At 42.3% G+C, this 25,131-nt stretch overlaps 4 protein-coding genes and 1 long non-coding RNA gene across 6 annotated transcripts; 2 read left to right on the top strand and 3 right to left on the bottom strand.

Moving 5' to 3' along the window:
* Positions 1-161: 161 nt before the first annotated feature.
* On the bottom strand, positions 162-4,424 carry LOC149267870 (uncharacterized). Its single transcript, XR_016271395.1, has 2 exons — positions 3,624-4,424; positions 162-3,552 (listed from the first exon to the last, which is right to left on the bottom strand). It is a non-coding gene; the product is annotated as an uncharacterized LOC149267870 (long non-coding RNA).
* A 2,101-nt stretch (positions 4,425-6,525) lies between these two features.
* Positions 6,526-11,936, bottom strand: LOC108619131 (T-complex protein 11-like protein 1). 2 transcript variants are annotated; one of them, XM_089476064.1, is made up of 7 exons: positions 11,792-11,936; positions 11,459-11,707; positions 10,038-10,612; positions 9,490-9,974; positions 8,788-9,091; positions 8,553-8,719; positions 6,526-7,840 (listed from the first exon to the last, which is right to left on the bottom strand). In XM_089476064.1, the coding sequence occupies exons 3-7, from the start codon at positions 10,283-10,285 to the stop codon at positions 7,572-7,574; spliced, it is 1,473 nt and encodes a 490-aa protein (XP_089332190.1). In that variant the 5' UTR covers positions 10,286-10,612; positions 11,459-11,707; positions 11,792-11,936; the 3' UTR covers positions 6,526-7,571. The 2 variants fall into 2 exon arrangements, with proteins under 2 accessions (XP_089332190.1, XP_017870981.1); XM_018015492.2 differs by lacking the exons at positions 11,459-11,707; positions 11,792-11,936 and adding an exon at positions 11,075-11,208.
* Positions 11,937-12,016: 80 nt separating this feature from the next.
* Usp30 (ubiquitin specific protease 30) lies at positions 12,017-15,145 on the top strand. Its single transcript, XM_018015490.2, has 4 exons — positions 12,017-12,500; positions 12,607-13,937; positions 13,999-14,201; positions 14,288-15,145. The coding sequence occupies exons 1-4, from the start codon at positions 12,419-12,421 to the stop codon at positions 14,391-14,393; spliced, it is 1,722 nt and encodes a 573-aa protein (XP_017870979.1). The 5' UTR covers positions 12,017-12,418; the 3' UTR covers positions 14,394-15,145.
* Positions 15,146-15,287: 142 nt separating this feature from the next.
* LOC108619126 (centrosome-associated protein Alms1a-like) lies at positions 15,288-20,433 on the top strand. Its single transcript, XM_018015485.2, has 5 exons — positions 15,288-17,204; positions 17,269-18,329; positions 18,852-19,671; positions 19,738-19,886; positions 19,954-20,433. Exons 1-5 carry the CDS (start codon positions 15,779-15,781, stop codon positions 20,014-20,016), a joined length of 3,519 nt encoding a protein of 1,172 aa, XP_017870974.1. The 5' UTR covers positions 15,288-15,778; the 3' UTR covers positions 20,017-20,433.
* A 161-nt stretch (positions 20,434-20,594) lies between these two features.
* comt (comatose) lies at positions 20,595-24,535 on the bottom strand. Its single transcript, XM_018016020.2, has 6 exons — positions 24,227-24,535; positions 24,076-24,164; positions 23,773-23,991; positions 21,826-23,454; positions 21,612-21,770; positions 20,595-21,538 (listed from the first exon to the last, which is right to left on the bottom strand). The coding sequence occupies exons 1-6, from the start codon at positions 24,233-24,235 to the stop codon at positions 21,406-21,408; spliced, it is 2,238 nt and encodes a 745-aa protein (XP_017871509.1). The 5' UTR covers positions 24,236-24,535; the 3' UTR covers positions 20,595-21,405.
* Between the last annotated feature and the right edge of the window lie 596 nt (positions 24,536-25,131).

Below are 25,131 nucleotides of genomic sequence, written 5' to 3'. Positions count from 1 at the left end.
CATATACACACAGACACACACACACACACAAAAGCAATTGCTTTGTAAATATTTATTTGAAGTAACACACATCTCTCTACACACACACACACACACCTAAACACAAACACACACACACATATATACACACACATATATACGCATATCGATATAAGTTGTAGTTGTTAAACGTTTTTAAACACAATTTTTTTTTTAGCTGTGCTAAAACTTAAAAGCGCCACCTGGCGACCATGTGCCACACACATGCATTCAATGAAGAATATAACAAGAGAAAGTCCAATACGAAAAAAAAATAACAAACCAATTCTGATCAGAAATTATGCTAGCTATACATATTTAACGTATGTATACGCATCTTTATATATACACATATATATATATAGTATATAGAAATATATATATCTAAAGCCAACTCCCCCCCTCCTAACCTATGCGTTATACTATTTAATGATAAACAACTGAATTATAGTTTATATGTAGCTAGAGCGAGATAGAGAGCTCGCCTAATGAAATATATATATATACATATATATATATATATACATATTTATATATATGTAATACTGATGTTTTAATTATGCTTAATATATAACATATTCTTAGCTGATGAATTATGCTTTAAATATATGGAAAAGTATATATAAATACATATATATATATATACAAATTATATAAATACCTTTTGAGCTAACAAAAAAATATAAAATAAACAAAAACAAAAAAAAAAAAAAAAATACAATTAAAAATGAAAAATAAAAATGTGGAAAAAAAATTAATGAAAATGGTGAATTATGAATTATGAACGTGAGGCGCAGATAAGTTGATGACGGGGTCTTAAAAACTTATCAGGCGAATGGCATTAAATATCAGTTCAGAGTAACCACTCAACAGATAAACGTTATACACGCACACTGTTATACTGTTATACAGGAGTGTGCGTGTGTGCGCCTGGAGTTGGTCTGTGCCCCAATTTTAAAATGATTCGATTTGCTCCGTTTCCCATTCCAAAGTTCTTTTGCATTCTTAATTATCCAGGGCGATAAGGCGCGCCTAGTTATATAGCCTCTATATGGCATATGTATATACGGGCAGTATGTCAGTTGATATAATTGTTCTATAATTTGTTTGACTTATCATATTTGGCACTTTCTACGAAGTCAGTCGTTGATTCCCAAAGAAAAACGTACCAAAGGTACAAATTCCTCACGCTCTCCCTAACACTCTCACCCCCTCTTACTATCCCTTATCGTTCACTTTACTGGGCCGCACTTTAACACAAATTAAATTTGATTTTTGTGGAGAAAAAAAAAAAAAAAAAAAAAAAAAAAAAAAAAAACAAACAAAACTAATAATAATTACAACCTTTGCCTTATCAGATAAACAAAATTCTTAGAGTTTTCCTTAGTGGTTGCTTAGTCGTAAATCAGAACTATACTATATACTATAATGGCTATATGTCTCGTATGTGGAATTGAATAGAATAAGCTATCTGTATTTGGCGTAGCTCTCACTATATACTCTATGCCTCTATATTATATTTAGAATTCTATTTGCGTTCATTTAACTAGTGGAAAAAGTTTTCTATTTTTGACAAGAGCTTTCGACATACTTAGGTTTTGGATCAGGCTGAAATATTTCCACTCGATCATCTATCTAAATTTCACATATAGATCCATTCGCGAACAGCTACAGATACATTTGCATCTATTTTGTTTTGATCACTACTTTCTATAGAAATTTGCAGATATTTGACCGTTCCAGTCATCTATTTATATATTCGTCATCTATCTATCTATTTATCAATTATGCTTAGGATTGTATTTTAACTGTTTTTATTATCTATCTACGACCAAGTCGATTTATCCTCATATTGATATTTGCATGGAGTGCTTGACTTACTGATTGACTGACTTCTTGATCGACAGAAAGATTGACTGACTAATCGACTGAATGGCTTATATGATTTATTGATCAATTCACGGATGAATTTTTCGATTCAAGGATTATAAACTTAGTGACTGATCAAGTTAGACGTTCTATTGGTTGATTGACTGGCTGACTGTTTGATTGACTGACTGGGATGACTGATTGATTGATTGATGAACTGATTCGAGGAATTAGAAATAGTCGAAAGTCTCATTGTTCCATAGATTTATTCACTGATGTCTTCTAGTTTAATTGACTGATCAGGTGATTGATTTGGTGGTTGGCGGTTGACTGACTGACTGATTCGATGAGCTAAGCAACTGATTGACTGATTGATTGCTAGAGGTACTCACTGATCCTATGTGTTACGTAACTTATAGATTAAATGCCTGATTGATTGACAGACTAACTGATTGATCTATCATTCCATAGTTCATGTCGTATCATGCAACTGACTTATGCAATGCTAGAACCTATTGATTATTGATAAAGTTCTATTGATTGTGTCATTCATAAACCGGGGATTTGTCCACTGGCTGAGCCCACTGATTGGAATGCCAATCGTTTTAGCAGAAAATAAATAGAGCGAAAGATATGAGTACATCTGGATGTACACACATATAACTGTCTCGCGAATGACGTGCAATAAGCATTTTGATTTGTGTGCGCTTGTTTGCTCGTGATTAAATTGCACGGTTACGAATCGTTTTCTTATCAGAGACTCGCTCACCTGGTGCCGGAGTGCCAATTTCTATATGTGAAGTTCAATGGGGACCTATTTATAGAGCGGGGCCTTAGATAGCGCCAGAGCATAGGGTACAGGTCGCCTAATCACAAGCGGGGCGAGGTACTATTCGCTACAGCGAATTCTCTCGAGTATTTCGAGAATTTCGATAATGAGCCAAAGCGATAAATACAAAAAAAAAAAAAAAAAAAAAAAATTAAAAATTAAAAATGAAAATAAAAAATCATATATATGTATGTATGTATATATGTATGAAAACAAAATACGAAAAGTGAATCTCAAGTTCGCTTTCGCTCATTTATATGCCCGCCGGCATCTAAGTTAATTTTCGTTTTGGCCATGGAAGCTGCTCAGTCGCATAGTCGGGATGCCAATTGGAGTCCAGACGAAAGCATTTAAGGATCGGATCAATCAATATGTATGTGTTATGCCCAAAACCGAAAAGCTCTCGATGTTCGAACAAAGATTCTTCAGCATGTTGTACATATCATATAAATTCTTGATGATTGCTCCAAAGTTGGGTGTATACACTTGATGATCGAATGTGCAACGTAGGGTATTCAATATTGTAGGGCTCCTCATGTTTTCATTTTCTTGGTTTTTCCTATAAGTTTCCCTTTTTTTTTTTCCGATCACTCCATATATCAGCTATCTCTAAGCTTTCATGATAAGGCTGGACGCAAACTTTGATATGGGTGCATCGTATATATGTATACCTATGTATACAAATATATACATATCATGTATTCTCAATGGGTAAAACCGATCAGTCTTCGTGGTCGAATTGAACGAAATTTTCTTTAACTGTTATGCATGCATATACGAAAAGTTAAGTCAATTTCTTTATTATTTATTGGGTCAAAGCGATCATTCATCATATTCTAATTGAACAAAAAAAAAGGAAAGAATTTTGAAATATGTATGTATATATACATATAAAAATATAACTTACATTTACACATATAATATTTTTTTGATTACCACATTTTATATACACATTCAAACAGTCGCATAAATATGTACAGGGTATCTCAAGTGCGACACTCTAACATCTTGGTTCATTCTGTCTGCTATTTCATTTTGTTTTTGATCGCCTGTCTCCCTCCACGTACTGGTAGAGCGAGTTTCCAGTTGGACTTTACTTTTTGCCGTAAAATCATAATGATCACGCCGATAATGATGATGATGGGGCTGGGCCGACCGCGAGATGTGTGTATTTACATAAAAATAAATCATACAAAAACAGGGAGCTGTCTGAATGGACTTTGAGCTTAACACAGCAAAGCCTCTCTGTCTCACTCGCTCCCTCAAGCCGCTGCGGCTGCCTGAGCTGCCATTGCCTTTGACGTCGCGACGTCAGAATGAAGTGTTAAGGAGAAAGAGAGGGAAAGGCAGAGCGGGTCGGAGCGAAGTTTCCAGTTAGCAACGTAGACGACGCAGATTTCTTATCAGCGGCCCATAAAACAGAATGAAGAAGAAAGAAAGGCAAAAAAAATAAATAAAGCTGAAACATCAAATCATAAAATACAAGCAGGCAAACACACACACACACTCGCGCAAACGAACATACATACATAAATACCGGCACAGGCTGCCATAGCGAGAGTCTTAGAGAGAGAGGAAGAGAGTAAAATGGAGCAATTCAAGCTGCGATAAGGCATCAGGATGAGGCTAAGCGCAACGGAAGCGGGCGTGGTCCGCTGTCCAACGCAATCAACATGCCAACGGCGACTGCGACGCGTCGTCGTCTGAAGTGCCAAAGTACAGCAAGTGGCGTGATTATTATTATTCTCTTTATTATTATTATTGCCCACACATCATTTGAGTATATTTATACGGGTGTGTGCGTGAGATGGGATTTTTGCTGCACTCAATCGAGCGGGTGAGCATCGGCATTGAGCGCCATTGTAATGCGCGCTATTTGAATTAGCAAAGACAACAACTATCCAGGGTGTGGGCTTGGAATAAGCAATTCGTACTTTAGCCTGTGCAGCAACCCTAACCAATAAGCGGGTTGATGTCTCGACTGCAATCTCTGTAAAGCTATCTGCGTATACTCAGAACGAGCAAGCAAAACAAAAAAAAAAAAAAATATTTACAATTTCTCTTGTGCTTTGGGCACTCTTCAAATAGATGTCTGATAATTAAATTCTCTTAAATAAATATCATGACTATCGACAGACACCCAGTTAGGTCTATAGCTCGGCCTGCGCAGCATTTCGACAATATCGTGGGCAACATTCTGACAATTGTTGCCAACCAATTTGTAATGGAAATTTAGTTGGCAGCGCTCAATTACTTTGTTCATTGCACAGAGCTGAGCTTCAGTTAGCTTTAAGCTCAAGCTGTGAGAGACAAGTGAGCGCTGCGCTGAATCATGCATTAGTTCAGAATCAATTGTACTTGTGCTGATTGCATAGCCCGGCGTAGTGGCTGGAAAATGCAGCCAATCACCGACTACAGCACCATCAGTTGGAATAGCACTGCCCTCCGATACCCCGTAAATTCGCTTCGTTCGGACGGCTCGTCCATTCTGGCCCATCGACTGAGTCGCAACACAGATGAACAGATGCAACGGCACGATGCACAGCTTGCGGCAAACCCACAGCAGCATCGAGGCCAAGCCTCGACTACCCGCCAAATGCCGCTGAGTCAGCCCATAGAAATATTGAGTGATTATACTATTGTTTTTTAATGGTCTCCAGTGGTACGATATTTGAGCGGTCGTTGTCGGTGACAAATCGAAATTAGCTTCATGCATTACATTCATCATTCTATATGTGCTTGTGCTGGTGGTGCTGACTAATGATCAAGTTTTCTCTTATTTTTTTTCCCTTACTATATATAAGACCATTTTAAGGCAGTTGAGTTTCAGAGAGTCAGACAACATGTTTCCTATTCTTTCACATTTTAATTTTTGCGGCCGCCTCGCCTCTAACGAACCGCTCGGTCCCCAATTTTGCTCGAAGCCCCGGTGCGCTCACAATGGGCGACGAGAACTTGCTCAGAGCGTAGAGCTGAGCAAAATTGCAGTTTAGGCAACAGCTACGCGCCATTGGCCAGCTGCTATATTAACAAACGATTTAGCAATTTTGCAATTTTCCGATTTTGCGATTTTGCTCGCCGCGTTCGAAGTTCGAACCGCATCGCCCATGCATCGAGCAACGCAAGCTGCGCTGAAACAGCTGCGCCATGGGCAGCTATATTAACAGACGAGTTAGCGCTTGGGGACTTTTCACTTGCTGACTTACCCACTTCACCCTCGCACCTACCGTACCGCCCACCCACACGGGGGTCTGTGATGGCGCTGCAGTCAAGCAGCTGTCTGCGACACAGTAATGCCTAGGTTCGAATCCAGCGCGTGACCATTTATTATTTATATTATTTTTTCTTAATTTTTTTTTTTATTTATTTAATTTATTATTTTCTTTTTTTTTATTTATTTATTTATTTTTTTTTAATACGTTTAGAATTAAATTTATTTTATGAAGATTTCTACATTTGGTTTGAGGCAATGATGAATTGAAATTCGTATTCATTGTACATAGGGCTAGCCAGCACTTAGGGTTCGAGTCCAGGCTAGAGTCGGTCATAAACTTGGCTTAGCTTAGATCATTCTCTCTCTCTCTCTCTCCCCCTTTTTTGAGCTGCTTAATAAGACTTTTACTGTCAGCGGTTAAGGATTACATTATTATTAAATATTATTATTTTGCTGGTGCACGACAAACAGACCATTATAATGTAATATTTACCAGGATTGGTGTGACACTGTACCGTGCAGAGCTTTTCAACGGTAAAATCAGGCGAACTACTTCCTCTACAAGGATTACCGTTTTAATTAATAAATACAAATATTTAATGTTTTAATAATCTTTTTATTATATATAGACATAAGTATATGTATACAGAAATGCTCATGAAAATAATAGCAATACTCAGTGATAAAACTACTATTTCCATCAACACATCTATAAATGTTTTTCGATCTTAGCACATTTCAGACGGTGGATCATTTAAGTAGAACCAATAACTAAATACAGTCGCATAGCACATATATATATAGAGCTCCCTCTATATATATATCTATATTTATCCATACATATGTATATGTGTATGTATGTATATGTGTATAATTTGTATATGTATTTTTATTATGTTTACTTATTTAATGTTAATACAGTTGTATTTTGTTTTCTATTCTAAAGTGTAGTTAAAATTTAGTTGCTTTTTTTTTTTTAAATAAAATTTTATGTTAAATGTTAAGTCCATTTGCAGCTGCCAATTGTTGATTTGGGGTTCATTGTTCTTTTGGGTTTTCAGTGAGGGCGTGCCCACGTGTCCTTACACACACATATATGTACATATACATTATATACATACATATATGTCTGTATGTTAACATACTCATATAGCTAGCAGTTGCTTTCGTACAGTTGTTTTAGATTCTTATTTATCACAGACAGCCCTCAAACAGGTGTGCAGTTGTGTGGGTGTGTAGGTGTACGGGTCTATGGGTGTATGGGTGTGCAAGTATACAATTAGTTGTTATTTAGTAGATGCTTTATATCACTTGCACCCAGTTTCATAAAATGTTGCTACTCGCAGCATAAAACGTATTCATATCCTTCATTTGTTGTTTGTCTTCGTTGTTACTGTTATTTGTTTTTGTTTGTTGGGTCTATTGGCTGGCTATCAACAAGAGGCTAGCTCTTGATCGATAGCTTAAACGTTCAACATTTTGTTTTGGTGTTTGTTTTCTTTTTTCTATGTGTTTTTTTTGCCTCCAACGCTTAATCCCAGCAGCATGGTTATATAAATATATTTTGTTGCCTCTTCCCCACACACACGCACACACACTCTCTCGCTCTCGCTCTCGCTCTCGCAGTATCTCGCTCTCTTCCTAAGGCTTGGCTGTTTGGGCCATATTAGACGAGAGGCTGTTACTGCTGCTGTTGCTAGCGTCCGCAGTTGGCTCTGCGCTGTTGCGCTGCTTGTTGAGCAGCTGCACGAAGTATTCTCCAAATACGGCGTGATTGTAGGATACCAAGCGGCGGAAGGATGCAATAAATGCGACCAGCTCCTCCCCAAAGTCAGCGAAGCCAGCGGGCGGCGGCGGTATGTTGCCATTCGAGCGCAAAGCAACGCGCACAAAGCCGTCCATACGATTGGCTGTAACAAAACAAAACCAACGATTAGCAACAAAAGCGTAAAGTGCAACTCGGCGTGCCGCAGTTGAAATACTCTTGCTCAGCAGTGCATATATTCTTTCCTCTTTTCTCTCTCGTATTTTCCATTACGGAAAGCTATCAAATAAGTACAGCTATTCTACAAGAGTATAAGTGTTAAGTAAAAGAGTATAAGTGTTGAATATAAGACCAGTTGATTTTTTAGAAATGCTGTTCATACTAGAACTAAATTTGAATCCTATACTAATATTTCGATTAGAAGATTAGAGATTAGAGATTTTATATATAAATATGCCCCCTTCACAGTCTTTAATATTTAGTATAAATATTTAAGAATGTGAATACGAAATGGCATCGACTTATCTGGAAAAAGAAACAACTTTTCCATACAAGAACTAAATTAGCAAGCGAGAGACTGATTTGAACCTGATCCGAATTTGGAACAAGAATATATCATGCACAGATTAAAGATTTTATATACAAATGCCCCCTTCACAGTCTTTAATATTTAGTATAAATATTTAAGAATGTGAATACGAAATGGCATCGACTTATCTGGAAAAAGAAACAACTTTTCCATACAAGAACTAAATTAGCAAGCGAGAGACTGATTTGAACCTGATCCGAATTTGGAACAAGAATATATCATGCACAGTGTGAGCGCTTGTCTCAAAAACATTGTGTGGTTCTATTACCCATTAGCGTGCGCACAGGTGATGATTTGTTGATCAGCTGCTTGACTTGGCTTTGGATTTGTGTCTCTTGCGATTCGCTGAGTAGCTGCAGTTTCTCCTTCTCCAGACATTTGTTTATGTACGAGCGAATCTGCTCGTAGCAGTTGTCGATGACAGAGCTTAGCTGACTATGGGAGGGGGAGAAAGAGAGCAAGATGAGTGAATGGCTCGGCAGTAGTGTGTGCATCTCACTCACTCCTGCTGCTTGACATGCTGAACGATTATGTCGAGCTGTTTGGCCAGTTCGATGCGATTCTCACGGCGCTGCGATATGATTGGAACGCCCTGTGCAATGGATATGAGCGCAGCGCACAAAATGAGACGCTGACAGCGCCAGCTGAGACCCTCGAAGCGCTCCTTGTCAATGCGCAGCAGTTCGGGAAACTCCTTGTCAGCCGGATAGTTCAGCAGCTGCTTGAATGCATTGAAAAGGATTTCCTCGTTGTTGTTGCAGCCGGCGCGTGCACGTTGCAGCCAGTCCTCGGTGGCGGGAAAGCCAACTGGAAAAAGGAAACGAAAAGCCAATTAGTTTTATATATTTGTTTACGAGTGCCTAATCTTATTGTTATTATGTATGGAAGCTGTGAGAGTTCAAGTTTTAAGGTTTTGTATTTTTTTAGATCAAATGGGACGGAAACGTTTTGTTTTAGGTCAAATCAGCTTAAACATTTTCGCTCACTTTCTTCCTTCAAGTTTCTAGTTGTTTCACAAATTTAGGGAAAGACCCTTTAGATCATGTGGGACGAACAAGCCTTTTTAGATCAAGCCAAAACAAGTTGATTGAGATAAGATCTTGTCCATGCCCCATTCTAACCTACTGCATTTTCTAATTTTAATTAATCTATCTCTCTCACACTCATTCTTCCTCAATTTCCTACTAATTACAGGGTATACGCACCAGTGCCATGATATTCGCGCAAGAATGTACTAAACTTTTGCTTCTCATACTCCACAGAATTAGCTGCTATATTATTGCGCGCTGCCGAAACCATAAAGTTGGCCATATCCAGTTTCATCAGCGCCATGACCTCCAGTATGCCGCGGAAGGTGTCGATCACATCGTCGATTTCTCGCAGCTTGGCCACTGCCTCATCGCGTGCCGGTGCGCACATGCTGGCTAACAGATTAATCACGAAGTTGGCATAGGACCTAAAGTCGAGCGTGCCACGCTCCGCCTGCTGACGGATGAGCGCCTCATCTAGTGTTGCATTGATGCGCGACAAGGCGTTCGTATTGTTCGGCGAGAGCAGCTGCGGAAAGTCCTCCTTAATCTCACTCAGCAAACGGATGGCTTGATCATATGATGGTGGATTACGTTCCAATTGCTCACGCAACAGATTCCAAAATGCTTTGTGTACCATCGCCTTGATGCGACCCTCCAAGCTGGCGGGGATTAAGAGTAAGTTAGAAAGGGAAAGCGAATGGGGGAGATTCGAGTTAGTTCACCTGTTCATGGGGGGCTCGTATGGCTGTAGCTTAAACTCCGGATTGAGTGCTATCTCGTGGGCAAGCTCCATATTCTTGAGATTCTTCAGCATGCCCGCCACCTCGTCCATGGTGACCACTTTTGGGGGGCTACCATCCAGGCTGGGCAGCACAAAGCGCATCATGCTATCCGTTGAGCTTTCGCTATCCGTGCGTACCTCATTGTCTGACTGCTGGGGCTGCTCCTTGTTGTTGTCCTTGGCCTCCATTTTGATGATTTTTTGTAAAGCTGAATGTAAAGCCCAATCGGACGGTTGGTTTTCTGATTGGCTTTAGTAACGGTCTGGACTTCAGCTGTTCTTATTTGATTGCACACTTTCTCCAAATGCTTGGAATTTCCAGACTTTTCAGTTTATCATCAATATATTTTTTGTAATACAGTAATATAGAATAGCTGAGAATTGTTCGGATCGTTTGTCACTTTTCCAGTTGAATAGTTTTGAAGTTTGTTTTTGTGGTTGCTGCAATTGGCTTCTTTGTTGTTCTTTGTTGTCCGTTGTTGCCGCTGTTGTTGTTGCTGTCGTGCAACTGGTTTTCTGCAAATATGGAATTGAAGCGTGTTTTTCCTTATTTGATGCAATTGCGTCTCAATTTCCGTGTTTACAAAAAGGAAGCGCACAAAGAGAGCTTTGGAAAGCGCACAGCTTGGCTTTGGCTTTGGCTTTAGCTCAGGGTCAGCTGCGTCTAAGGCTGACGAATTGCGACGTTAAAACAGAATGCAAGCCAATAACCGTTAAATGCGAGTGAGTGTGTATGTTATGTATATGCGTGTGTGTGTGTGTGTGTGTCTTTGTCAGACAAAGAAGCAGCGAAAACAGTAACAAAGCAATCCAACCACTTTTCGTGCGCGCACACACACACATACAAAGGCGTCAAAGAGGAGCATACAAATCTTTAGCACAGATCAAAAATAATATACATATGCATGTATCCACGTACATCTGTACATATATAGAGAAAAGAAAATGTATACATATACATATAAGAAAATTTCTTGCAATTTGAATCCGAGGCGCTGACACAGTTTCCAAAATTAAAACGGAAAAGCGAAGCAAATTGCACAATGGCAATCGACAAACGGGCAGCGAAAGACTGATATAAACAAAGAGGCGCAAATAAAGCAGCCAATGAAAACAGAAACGCAGAGAATTCGACTATTGCGCAGCAAGCAGCTGTGTGTCTGCATGTATATGTGCGTATGTGTGTGTACAAGCATTCATACATGTGCGTGTGCGTATTATATTGTGAAATGGACACAAGGACGGCCCGATTGGGTGGTTGGGGACAAAAGGGATGGCACAATTGCGACACTTGCAAACACATTCTCTCGCACTAAATACACAAATACATATATAAAAATTTATTGCATCAATTAGACTTACCACCAATAGGAACTGTGTAATTTAAAATTTTTTTCTTCAAAATTGGAATTTGTTGAATACCACTTAATTTTCAGTTTTTATTGTTTTCTTTTTTTTAACACATTTCCACAATTTTAAAACATTTTTTTTTTGCCCGTACGCTACTCGTGCTTACGATGTCCAAATTGTAATGTGAGTAATAATTTGTTATGAATGTACGATTTCAATTTCAACTAAGCGCAGGCCAGCTTTGTTTGTTGTGTTTGCTTTCTGGTTTTTGTTGTTGTAAATGCAGTTGTTGTTATTCGCATATGTTCCACAACGTTCGAGAATAAAAGCCAGTATGCACCTCACCTCGCATATGATGGTCAAGCAAAAAATTAAATATCCGTATCCGAATTTATTTATACATATCAACTAACTGTTCACAAAATTTCCGACGATTTGAAAAAATTACAAACTAATTATTAACTGAATTTGAACTGACTGCGACAAGCACAAAATTCGTTTTGATATATATTTTGTTCACATAATATTTATAGAACGAAAAAACTATGTTATGCCTGCTATGACTGTTGCAGCAGACTCAGCTCATGTGTCATATGCTACCAGACCGTTGGTAGAAAAGCCAACGGTCTGGCAAAGGTCGAGTGCATAATTCGACGATGTGGCAGGGCCAATCACTAAACATCAGACACCAGACAGACACACAATAGTATAGAAGAATTTCAGGTTTTTTTTTTCTAGGCTTTAATGTTAATATTATAAAAGCAAACCAAACAGCTGTGGTAACAAAAAGACACACACGCAAACACACACACACAACCAAAAGAAGCTGCAGCAGAGGAGTAACATTGGCCAAGTGCAGTGTGTTTGTTGTTAATGCCAATCGATGTTGTAGTGCTAAACGTAGTGTGTGCAACGCCTCCCGCCCATCCCCTCCTACCTGCCCGCCCATAGCCCTGTTTCTGAATCACAACAATGGAAAGTGAGAAGATTTTGATGGCCGCCGGTGTCACGGTGGCCGCCGTTGTGGGCGCCTTCGTTTTTTGGGGCCCATCGGGTAAGTTGGGTTCGATTTGTTTTCGTTCTCTGTCGTTCAGTGTTGTGCAACACTGGCTGCATTTATTCACACTAATTCTCCCCATATCCATTCTGGCTATCGCCAGGCTCTCGTTTACGTCAGCGCCGCGGCCAAATTGCTGGATTACACAATTTTGGCCGCACCTGCTTCCTTAATACACTACTTCAGGCTCTGGCTGCCTGTCCACAGTTCATTGCCTGGCTGCAGTTGTACAATGGTGCCTCGCCTGATCGCAAGAGTTTGATCAGCTCCATGCTGAGCACCCTGGAGGTGGTGAATGGCACGCACGCCACACTGCGTGGTGATCCCCATTCACCAGGCGCAGTGCTGCGCGCCCTAAATACACTTGGCTGGGTAATACCGCAGGAGGAGCATGATGCACATGAGTTGTTCCATGTGCTGCTCTCATCACTGGAGGAGGAGGCCACACGGCCGCAGCAGGTGGGCTGCTTGTCCGATGCCCTGCTGCCGGCCACTGCGAGCAATCAAATGAACGTTGGTAACGACACTGGCGACGGCTTGGATATGGGCACAGGAGCTGCTACAGCCGCAGCAGCTGCCTATCGCACTTGCAACATGGCTGGCCAACGCATTGGCGATCAGCCCAATCGACCATCCAGTGCCATGCTAACCGATTTCCTTAATATGGAGTATGATGAAGCAACCAGCCTACAGCGTCTGGTCCGCTCCGAGGCTCACACACCAGATTCACCAGCCTCGGTGTGTGAACGAGAAACTTCTGAGATTATGACGCCAGCAACGGCTGGAGCTGGCGGCGCCTCCACCTTTCTGCCATTCGGTTATGGCTTGGATTTTGAGACGCAGGCGGAGCCATTGAACGTTTCGCCAATGCTGGGCAACGAGCGTCTCTCACGTCCTCGCCTACCTCAACAGCAGCAGCTGCAGCAGCAACAGCAGCACCAAGGCGAGGGCCTCAATCGACGCGTCTCGAGCTCCTGCCGTTCGCTGGAGCGTCTGAATCGCGGTCCTGGCCGTGTGTCGATTTGGTCGAGCATGATGCCCAGCCAGGTGGCGCATCCGTTTCAAGGCGCTATGGGCGCCCAAATCGTTTGCAATGGCTGCGGCTCCAAGTCCGCTGTGCGCTATGATAAATTCGATAGCATCACCCTAAATCTGCCCTCACAGCGGCGCACTGGACTGAGCTTGGGCCACTTGCTCAGCGAGTACATTACCTCCGAGGATTTGAGCGATGTCAAATGCGACTCATGCAATGAGACAACAATGCACACCAAATCTGTGACCTTTGCCAAGCTCCCAGCTTGCCTGTGCATCCACATTGCGCGCACCGTTTGGCTGCCCACCGGGCAGGTGTGCAAGCGGCAGGATTATGTGCATTTTCCCGAGAGCTTGTCCATGGCGCCATATAGCTTTGTGCAGCCTCATCTAAACAGTCAGGTGAGTCTAACCGAAATTACTCCTTCATCCCACTCTGAATCAATTTGTGTATTCTTTTTAGGCGGGCACACCTTGGGGCTCGACCATGTCGCTGTATTCCTCCAGTCTGCCCATGAACAATGGCGGCGGTGCTGGCGGCGAAGGCTTCGGTGCCATGTTCCCAAAGAATCTGTATCGGCTGCTCGCTGTGGTCGTACATTCCGGCGAGGCGAATAGCGGACACTTTGTGACCTATCGACGCGGTTCCTTACGCAATGCACATCGGTAAGTAATTGGAGATGAGCCATATACATTTACATATCCATAAATATATATAAATTGCTATACCTTATAAATATTCACACTTACAGCTGGTTCTATACATCGGATACCATTGTACGTGAGGTATCAATTGATGAGGTACTCAGTGTGCCGGCATATTTATTGTTCTACGATCGTGGTCAGCAGCGGCGCTGAGCACCGGTCCAAGACCCGGTCGCAATCCTAATCTCCGAATCCCCCAAAGAACCAGCTCGTCGGCCTAGTCATTTCTTCATTATGAATACCTTCTCAACGTTGTGATGAAAATTCAAATTATTATACCCTATAATAATCGACCGGTGGCCATAACAGACAGCTCCAAAAACAAAGAAAAAACAAAGTGAAAAAGAAAAAAACAACATCAAAACAAACAAAATCAAGAAGAGATATTAAATCCGTTTTATGGAGCTGCGAAAGGAAATAACGGTCTCAGCAAGCACCAAAAAAACACTCACACACACACACACACACCTGCGCAGGTGTTTCTCCATCATACATGCATATATACAATTTTGTTACATTATTGCATTTAAAAATTTTTAAATTGAATTTAAAATTCACGCCATGTGCTTTTTAGACATCTGTATTTAGCGATATAGATCAAAATTTATGCTAGGGGTATTACCGCGAGCAAAATTATTAAGTGTATATCGTTTTTTTTTTTTAAGAAATTTGTTCAAATATATATATATTATATATGTACTTCCCGCTCTTTAGGCGTCAAGCGATTCGAAAAAATCGATTGGCTCTTGCATTTATCGGTACAGTGTCTATATACAAGCGTACACCCTTAGCCTACCACAATAATAGCTATTTATGTACATGATAGATCAACCCAATCGCCCAAACAATAATAATCTATGTTAAACGCCCTATTAATAAAGTTCGGATAGATATTTACAAACAAATTGTTTTTATTTGCATTTCACAGAATATTTGCGGTAATTTATGATCGTTGATAAGATTAGTTTAAATTTAACAGTCTTGTTGCAGCCTAACATACTGTTAATGAAGTAAGAATGTTATCACTAACCAATGTTATTAGTGCACGCAGTGCATATTCATATGCATGTTGTTATATTATACATTCTAAAGCTTTATAATTTATTTATATAGTATTTGTCTTTTAATATAACCAATTATAAAATAGTTTTCACTTTCAAACATAATTTTTGAACATTTTAAATAGCGATCATGAAATCAAATATACTCTCGCATAGTTCAAATTTAACAGCTTCATATAGTTTGATCAATCGGTAATTTGGCTGCCTTGGCCAATAAACAACATTTAAATATGTTCCGTAATGTATATTATTTGTTGATTTTTATTTTAATTAGTAAAATTGCAAATAAATTTATGTATATTTGTTTTTAATGCCAATGCTTGAAATAATTTATGTTATCAATGCAATTAACGCCTATCGATAAATTTGAATGCACAAGCATTAGCTGGTGTGTACACACTGACGCTGCGCATTTGCCATTGCGTACTTCTGGCTCGCACTTGTGTACAATTCGAAATTCAAAAGCTATGTGAAGCGATGTCAAACAATAATAGTACAAATCGTAGACTACATTATGATAGAAAATTACAGAGTACCTCGCGCATTACTCCCAAAATAAGAGAGTATCTGGCGGAACTGTCCAACGATCGTGAATTGGGCCTGGAACGCTTCATGGCCCTCTCATCAACCACTTCCACAACGAGCAGCAACGTGAGCGTCGGCGCGCCCAGCAGCCGCTGCCGCAGTCGCAGTCGTAGCAGTAGCTTGGGGGTTGCAACAACAGCTGCATGCGCAGCTGCCCAGGCCGTCACTCGAAAGCAAAAGGAATGCGTCTCGTCATCTGAGAACGTGAAGCAAATACCCATTGTCATGGATACCAACGCGGCAAGTGGTCCACGCACTGCATCCGTCTCAGTCGAGGATGTGCGCACACCAACTAAAGGCACGCAGACGCAAACGCCGCTGATACAAAACCGCAAGACTCAAACACCGGAATCGGCGCTCAAATCGCACAAGCGTCTCGAATGGGATCCCGCCGCTGATGTGGGTTATCGCTATGGTCGTGCTGCCTCCGCCAGCAATATTAGCACATTGGAGCGCTCTGTATTGGAGGCGGCCATACAGCCTGCTGCAGGATGGCCAGGAGGAGATCGACCCAATCATTCAGAAAGCGATTTGAATCGACTGCAGCAGGAAGGCAAAAAGGAGCAAAAGCAACAGAAGCCAGCTTCACCGCTTGCCTCCAGCACCTTTGTCCAAGGCAATCGCACTTGCAGTCAGCCACAGGCGACGCCTATAGCTACGCCCGTGGCCACGCCCACACCTGTGCCCAGCCAGAGTTCGCGCAGGGAGAGTTGCGCCACCTCCGCCGTGAGCAGCTTTGACTATCAGCATAACTCGCGTCCCTCGACCAGTCAGAGCAACAGTGGTAGCCAAAGCCAAAGCCAAAGTCGAAGCCGGAGCCGAAGCCTCAGCGCCGAGGAGCTGCTGCGTCATGTGGAGCAGCAGCGTCAAGAGCGTGAATATGCAGCGCAGCTGGAGCAGGTGCTGTGCAACCGCCGCAACACGAACAAGGAAAGGAGGGAGCACAAGGAAAACAAAGAGAACAAGGAGAACAAACAGCCACCGCAGCAGCAACAGCAGCAGCAACAGCAGCAGCAGCAGAAGCAGCAGCAGCAGCAGCTAAATAAATCTAGCTGCTCGAGCTCCACTAGCTCGCCCGCTAAATGCGATCTGGATCTGGGCATTGATTTGCTCTGCTCGCTGGTGAATAAGCGCAGCCTTAGCTATGTCCAAAAGAAACAGCTCATCCGGGATATAGCCAAGCGGTTGGCCTGCCTCGATCTGATGACCAGCAGCAGCAGCAGCATCAACAGTCGCACCGATGTCAAGCGCGGCCAGCACAAGGAGGCGCAGCTCAAGGAGAAGCAGAGAAGAGAGAAATTTATAGCTGGCGGTGCAGGTATGATACTCTTATTGTTCAGTGGAGCTAGCTGTGATATATCCCATACTTCCTTTGTCTATAGATACTTTGCGCCACAGCCAGCATCTCAGAAAGGACGTGGGCGTCAATACAAGTAAAAGGAATTCGCTGGAGCATCCTGTGCCTGCTGCAACCACGCCAGCTCCAGCAGCTGCGCCTTCTGCTGCACCTAGTCCAGCTGCTGCTCGTGCCGCAGCTCCACTGACTCCCGCCCAAACTGCTACGCCCAGGCAGGCTCTCGTCTCTTTGGCTGCTCCTGTGCCTGCTCCTCGCACACGCCTGGCCACGCCCGCACTCTCACCACTGCCCTGTAGCTATACATCCACTAGCAGCGGCGCCTCCCATGAGCTGGTCACACAAAAGACAAATATACAGATTAGATACACCGTCGAGCCTGTCGACGAGCAGGCAGCCGTACAGGAGTGGTTGAATCCCATGACGCAGAGCGAGATTGAGTATGAGGAGAAGCGACAGCAACGCGTCCAGCTGGACTCAGAGCGACGCACGCAGCTCAACTGGATCGAAACGGAAATTATGCGTCTGCGCACGCTACAGCATCTATTGACCAGCGCTGCCAAGGGCGTGCTCCCGCCCCCATCCAGCGCAAAAAGTGTGCGCATACCCATCCAGCTGGAGAAGGACCATGCTCAGGCCATGCCAAATACAGTGAATCGCATGAAGCGATTAGATCAAGCGATGCCAAAAGCAGCGTCACCAGCCAAGACCATTGCAACACCTCCCTGCAGGCGTGGCGGTCCAGCGGCTGCACCTCCTCCGCCTCCTCCTCCACCACCACCACCGACGAGACCGCAACACCCGCCTGCACGTGCGCCCGTCACTAAGCAGCTGCAGCGCAGCAAAATGGCCACGCCCACTGCACTTAGTGAACACTCGGGCAGCACCGAGAGTGTCTGCTCCTTTGTCCAGCAGCGACAGCGCCAGTTCATGGCCCACTATCAAAATCAGCAACAGCAACGCCTGGAGCAGCAGCAGCAGCAACAGCAAGAACAGCTCCTCCTGCGACAGCAGCAGCAGAAGCAGCACGTCATCTATCGGCAGCAGCAGCTGCAGCAGCAGCAATATTATCATGCCACGTGCCACATGGTGAGATGTAAATTCAATGCAAACAGATCTTACAGCTGGAGCTTCTATAACCCATTCACTGGGCTGGAGATTGAGAGAGGAAGAGGGACAAGAGAGGGAGGGAAGGAACTTGTTTATGAACTAACAGATTAGAAAGAGAGAGATATATATGGATAGAGAGAAAGAGAGATAGAGATTGGGAAATATCGAATTGGAAGGTTCCACTGCAAACCAAACAGATCTTATGATGAGAGTTTGAGTGACAATCGAGAGGTAGAGAGGAGGTGAGAGTGCACGAGTGAGTGAGAGAGGGCGAGGGAGTTTGATTGGCCCAATCATTTAGGGTAAACAATGCTGATATGGGCTCGAGTTCCAGGTCTTGTCTTTAATATAATATCTCAGCCGTAGACTTACATGTAGAGTTACATAACTATATAAGAATGACAGAGAAATCGCTATGTATTACAATATTTTGCGATATATTCACATCTACCAACAGCTCAGTATCCTATCGTAACTAAATGTCTCTATCTCAATTTACAGCACCAATGCCCGTATCAGAAACACCAACCACACCAGCAATGCCAGCAACATCAATACCAACAACAACAACAACAATGCCAACAACAGCCACAAAGTCAATACATGGAAATGCAATACGCTCAGGCTGTTGGCAATATCTATGGCTGCCTGGATGAGGGCGCCATCTACTATCAAGTGGTCAACTCGCATGCCTCGCCTTGCCATGTGCACACTGCGGCAGCAACAGTGACGACGACTGCGGCAGCGGCAGCGGCAGCGGCATCGGCAGCTGCAGCAGTAACAACTGCAGCAAGTACCAATTGCACAACCACGAACTCCACCTCATCCATGTGCATTAGTTCGGAGATGTCCATACCGTTGAGTTTGGCCAATGCTGGTGAGTCGACGACCACAACAACAACGACAACAACGCATCAGTATGACGATGTGGCGTGCCATCAGCAGCAGCTGCAGCTGCGCCAGCGTCGACAGCACAGCTCCAGTTCCAGCGAGCAGAAGCGATCGCAGCAGCAGGGCTTGGAGGGGGAACAGAGGCAATCACAGCATATGCTGCAAGTGCGGCCACGTGGCATTGCCTATGTCATACACTTCAGTTCGGGTGCGGACGCCAGCGAGGAAACGCCAGTGTCATTATCCTTGCAGGATCATCTGCAACGTGCTCGCCCGCAGTTCTGCGCTCAGTCCAAGCAGCGCAAAGCGATTCTCAATCAGATGCAGCTGCTGCGCAATGCACGCCGCAAAGAGCTCGAGCAGCTCATCGAATACGGCAGCCTTGACTCGCTGGACCAGCGACTGGAGCAGCTGCCACCACCTGCCACCTGTAAGTGCCGTGCTACCTTGACTCCCGTTGAGTTTTCACTAATGTTTCGATATGCTTTACCTGCAGCTCGCGTTCGCATCTTTACCACGCGCGAGATGAAGGCGTTGACCAGCAAACGCTGCGAGAAACTGCCCGAGGTGATTGCCGCACAGAATCGGGAGTGCGAGGAGCGTCGCCGTCGCAGCAATCGCATACTGCGTGACGTCTTCAATCGGGTATGCCAAACTGCACACATATGCTCTCTATAGACTCGCCATTTCTGATTGCATTTCTCATTCACAGCGTTTGCAGCGTCGCGTTCGCTGTGGCAAGCTCACACTCAATCACAGTCGCACCGTTATCTAGTGCAAGTCCAGGCAGCCACTAATTCAAGCAGTGCCAGTTGCAAAATATATATATAAATATATATATAGAAATCGGCCATATGTATTTGTTTAATGCATCCGTTTTAATCGTCAAATAGTTTTATATGCATGCTATTGAAGGCTCTATCTCAAATCGATTTTATATTTTAATTTAATTTTCATATATACTTATATTAAAATTTTTTTTTGTCCATGTGCTTTGTCACCTTATATTTATTAGAATTTAAATTTGATTATGTTTAACCAATAAATAAATGCATTTGCCATAAAAGAGTTTTCCATTTGGTTTTATAATTCCGTTCTATAATTGAAAAGTAAAATGCTAGCTATGTATATAGGATTAAATCAAGTTTATATTGAACAGAATTATAAATAAAACAGAAAATTTTAATAATAATATGCGTGTTATACACAAAATATTAAAATTTTAAAAAGTTAATGTTTGTGTTTAATTTATATATAAAATAAAGCGAAAATAACAAATCGACGTTACTCCTAAATTTAGCGCAATTTTGGGATCTTCCTGATTAGATAAAGAAAGGCAAGGATTAGTTTCGCTTTTTTTTTGTAGATTGGATTTTATTTATTTAAGTTTATAACATTGGCGATTAACAATATTGCGTATTAATTGTATAATATTATGTAATTAATTTAAACTCTTTGCAAGCTAAACAACGTTTCATTTCCTAAATATGTTTTTGGTGTTCTCTATTCGAAGGAAAATTCTTAAGATTAACAAGATAGAAACATTTAGTCGAATAACAAAAAGAGCACAAAAAACAACAATTAAATAATATTAATTAACAAATTTAATGCAGCTACAAAATGCATATTATTTATAGGTGTTTATCGTTTATCGAGATATAAGTTTTGATTGCAATTATAATGTAAACAGTTAATTTATATATATATGTGTGTATGTTTGTATTTATATATAAATAGGATTATGTTATTTGTAATACCAGCCGCAATGCCAAATCAGGTCACAGGTCTCACATTTCTGTTTTGCTACAGATCGAAGTTTAGTGGAAGGTTGTTCTTTTTCTTTTGTTATTTGTTTGGTTTTTTTTTTCGCCATTGAAGGTTAGGAACGTTTTGGAATCGGAACGGGAATCGATTAGTGGACTGGACCAACGAAACAATGCGAAGCAGTTAAAGTCGGTTACGTATGTATGGGGATTATTTTCGATTAAATAACTTTTGCATACAGATCGGAAATATATATATAAATTTAAATATTTATATATATACAATATATATATATATATATATATGATAACAACGCGTTAGTATATCGGCGAAAACTCATTTTCTTAAAAGCTAATAATTGAGATTGCAATTAGACGAGCTCCGATCTCGCTTGCTTAACTTATTTGCGTGCTACCATATCCAAGCCACCTTCCTCCTCCATTTTTGTCAAAAACTTGATGGCACGCTGAGAGGGTTCCGTCTGTCTAGCCATATCGATAAGGCCCAGTAGCTTCTTGATGCCAATGAAGACGCTGTGAATATTTAGAACGTATGGTATAGATGAATGTAGATCGGGTCAGTGGCATCATCGGCTTATATACATACCGTTTGCCAGCCATCTTCTTGCCAATGGCTTGCAGTTCGCCCTTGCTAAAGATGTCCGTGTCCTCGAGAACGGAGATGACATGCTCCGGACTGGATAGATTGGGGACATGCAGCACCGCTGTGAAGGCTGAAAGCATTTCCATTTCCTCCAAGACTTCACTGTAAGCAGTTGAGAATTAGTTCGGGTTTAGCTATAAGGAATATAACTGGTTACCGTCTGCTGGAGGTGCAGAGAATGAGAAGTTTGCGTCCCTTGGGCGGCTGCTTCTTGAGCAGCACAAGCAAAGCCTGAAGCGTTAGATTCGAATACCTGGGTCCAATGGGTCCATAGTCGAGCAGACGTTCCACATTATCGACGACAATGCAGCTGAGTGTGGAGCGATAGGCATCATCGAATATCTTGCGAATGTGCAAGCATTTGGCCGACTCCGTATAGCCGACCATATCCTCTGGCGAGCAGACCTTGACAAACGGAAAATCGGACATTTTCGCTAGTTGGGCAGCTAAGGCCGTCTTTCCAGAGTTTGGAGCACCAGCAATAAGAACCGAGACAAGACCACTGGATTCGGGCGCTTTGGCCTGCTGTACATAGAGCATACCATCCTCTAGAAGATTGCTAACGGGCTGACCCCAGTTGACGACGCCGCGTGCCAGCATATTATCGAGTATCTCTTGGGCGGTGCCGAAGGCTGGCTTAATATCATGCTCCAGTGAGTGTAGGAAATCAGCGCGATTCACTTTCAATTTCTCCATAGCCTCCGGATCGACGGTGACCTTGGCATCGGCCTTGATCAACCGATTCATTGCGCTCGATTGTGCTGCCCGCACAAGACCCTCGAGCTCAGCACCGCTAAAGTTCTTGGTGAGCGCTGCGATCTCCCTGCAGTCGACATCGTCACTGATCTTGTTGAAGTCTCGCATGCGTTTCGTATGTATGTTCAAGATCTGGACGCGTCCCTCCTCGTTGGGCAAACTGATCTCCATTTGGACTTCCAAGCGACCAGGACGCAGCAGCGCCTCATCGATCATGTCCCGTCGATTGGTCATGCCAATCACCAAGATATTATTCAACTGATCTACACCATCGATCTTGGTCAGCAGCTGATTGACGACGGTGTCGTGGACACCGCTATTGCCAGCCACGGAGCCACGCTGCTTGCAAATGGCATCGATCTCATCGAAGATGATGATATGCAGTCCACTGTTCGGACCCAGGCGCTTCTCTTCCTCTTCGGCCTCGGCGAACAGCCGTCGCACATTCGCTTCCGATTCACCCACATATTTATCCAATATCTGTGGTCCATTCACAATCTTCGGCTCACGGGCGTTCAACATGGTTCCAATTTGACGAGCCATCAGGGTTTTGCCCGTACCAGGCGGCCCATAGAGCAAGATGCCCTTTACATGCTTGCAGCCCAGCTGCTCCACCAGTTCGGGTGGAAAGACACGCGAGGCAAACGCACGACGAAAGATAGCATTGAACTCATTGTCCAAGCCACCGATGCCCATTTTGCCAAAGTCCCAATCGGGATTGATAATGGATTGGCGCACCACCTTGCCCTTCGATTTGCCCTGCAGATTGAGGGAGCTATTCTCTGCCTTCTCGAACTGCACCACCGTGTTGCCCAAGATGCGACCGAAACGGACATTACGCATTGCTGGCTCCTTGCCCTCGCCCAGGCTCTTCGGATCGATGGCCTCCAGCACCTTGACGGCCAGGCCGAGTAGCTTTTTATCCTTGAAATTGAAGACCAACGATTGGCCAACAGTTAAGGCCATGCCAGCGAATTGCATGATGAACTCCTTGGCCATCTCATCTGAGTCATAAGGCTCCTGCGAAACGCTGTGCGGGAAAATGAATGGGGAGGGACGGTTCCATTTTACTTATTTGTTATTCAAAGTTTTCACACCTAAGATAAGACACCTTGACAGTCATGACTCATGACCTCTTCTGTCTAACATCTATCAGGAAAGAGCAGGAACTAATCAAACCTATTAAGCAAGTCTACTCACACACCAATTTTGGACCTACTTAGAAGTAATGAAACAAAATTTTAACTCTACCTGTACTTGTTACCTAACCTTAGTTTTGTTCTCTATAATTAACCTCAATTTCTTTCAAGTTAACCTTACTTTTATCTACCACAGTTTGCACACTTACGTCTTCTTTTGGAGAAAATCGGTTTCAAAGGATACCGATGTTATGACATCGGAGTTTGCATCAAAGCGATAGGGGCGCACATCCAGCTCCTGATTGATGGAGAGCATCGCCCACTTGCGCTGGACAAGAGAGAAGCCTACATAGCCTCTGGGCACTTCCATTGTCTTCTCCAGTGCGAATATAAAATGTTGACCCGCTGCGGGTGAAATATCTGCATACCTGAATAATAGAGAGATATATGTGCATAAATGAATAAGTAAATAGAAATATATCGTGATGTTTCTCCTTTAGTGGGGCACATACTTCACATCATCTGGAAAATCGGCCACGTTAACAATCGCTCGATTAGTCAGGGACAATTCGTCCGTGGGACACTTCGTAGCCTTCAAACGCTGCAAATTTGATATGTTTATATAAGAAATAGAAGAGATTATATATATAGCACACAACTCACATAAGACATTTTTGCTGCCTGGTTATGTGGAGGGGGTTGTTTCTTGTTTACAGCCTCAGGCTAAGCTTGAATATAATTCTTATTGATTCCTCAAGTTTTACAATTTGCCAATTGAAAGCTTATTTTGGGCTTTACTTATTAAACACACTTTTAATTTTTTTTTAATGTTTACCACTTTCTTGTATTTTGATTATGCTGCATTGCTTTTTGCTGCACATTAAGTTTGCACCAATTTGATTTCATTGATTTCTTCACAAAATTTTGCTGCGCAGCTTAAATAATGCGCGCACGCACCTGCCAACGGCTTTAAATATAATGAAACCGGTTGGCAGGCCTAACAGCTGTTTAACAGGCTTTGCAGCTGCCTCTGTTAACAAACAAAATATGCACACTGTTAAAAGGCCTCGATTGAGCTAGTAGGTTATGTAAGGCGGTCAGCTGTTTTAACAGTGTGACGCCATTATTTCAGAAAATGGTGCGCGCACGTTTAAATTTGTATGAAAATCAAATAATTTTGACACTGTTATTTGTATTATTAAATGAAGTAGTAATAAAACGTGCTGGGCGTACTAAGTATTATGCATTTCCCATCAATCTGCATAATCATATGTACTAAATTAATTCATTATATTATCTAGGTTTGAATGTGAAGATAGATTGGCATAAATAAACAATACTGATGGCGAAAATTCAGTTAGCTATGTATGGATATTTGGGCCTATTGCTTGCTGCTTTCGAGAGGCCCCCAGCTTATTCCATTATATACGTAGTTTCTTTAGTGTAAAGTAATAAAATTAGTGATTATGATTTGATTTTTATATAAAAATTGTTCTGTAATAATAATAATAATAATTATTATTTTTGATTTTTATCATAAAAATCAATTTTAATAATTAAATATAATT

Source organism: Drosophila arizonae, chromosome X (assembly GCF_054131065.1).
Source record: "Drosophila arizonae isolate 15081-1271.41 chromosome X, UAZ_ARI_1.0, whole genome shotgun sequence".
Lineage (NCBI taxonomy): Eukaryota > Metazoa > Arthropoda > Insecta > Diptera > Drosophilidae > Drosophila > Drosophila arizonae.
The sequence above is the reverse complement of the archived record's forward strand: the minus strand, read 5'-3'. Positions and strand labels throughout refer to the sequence as shown.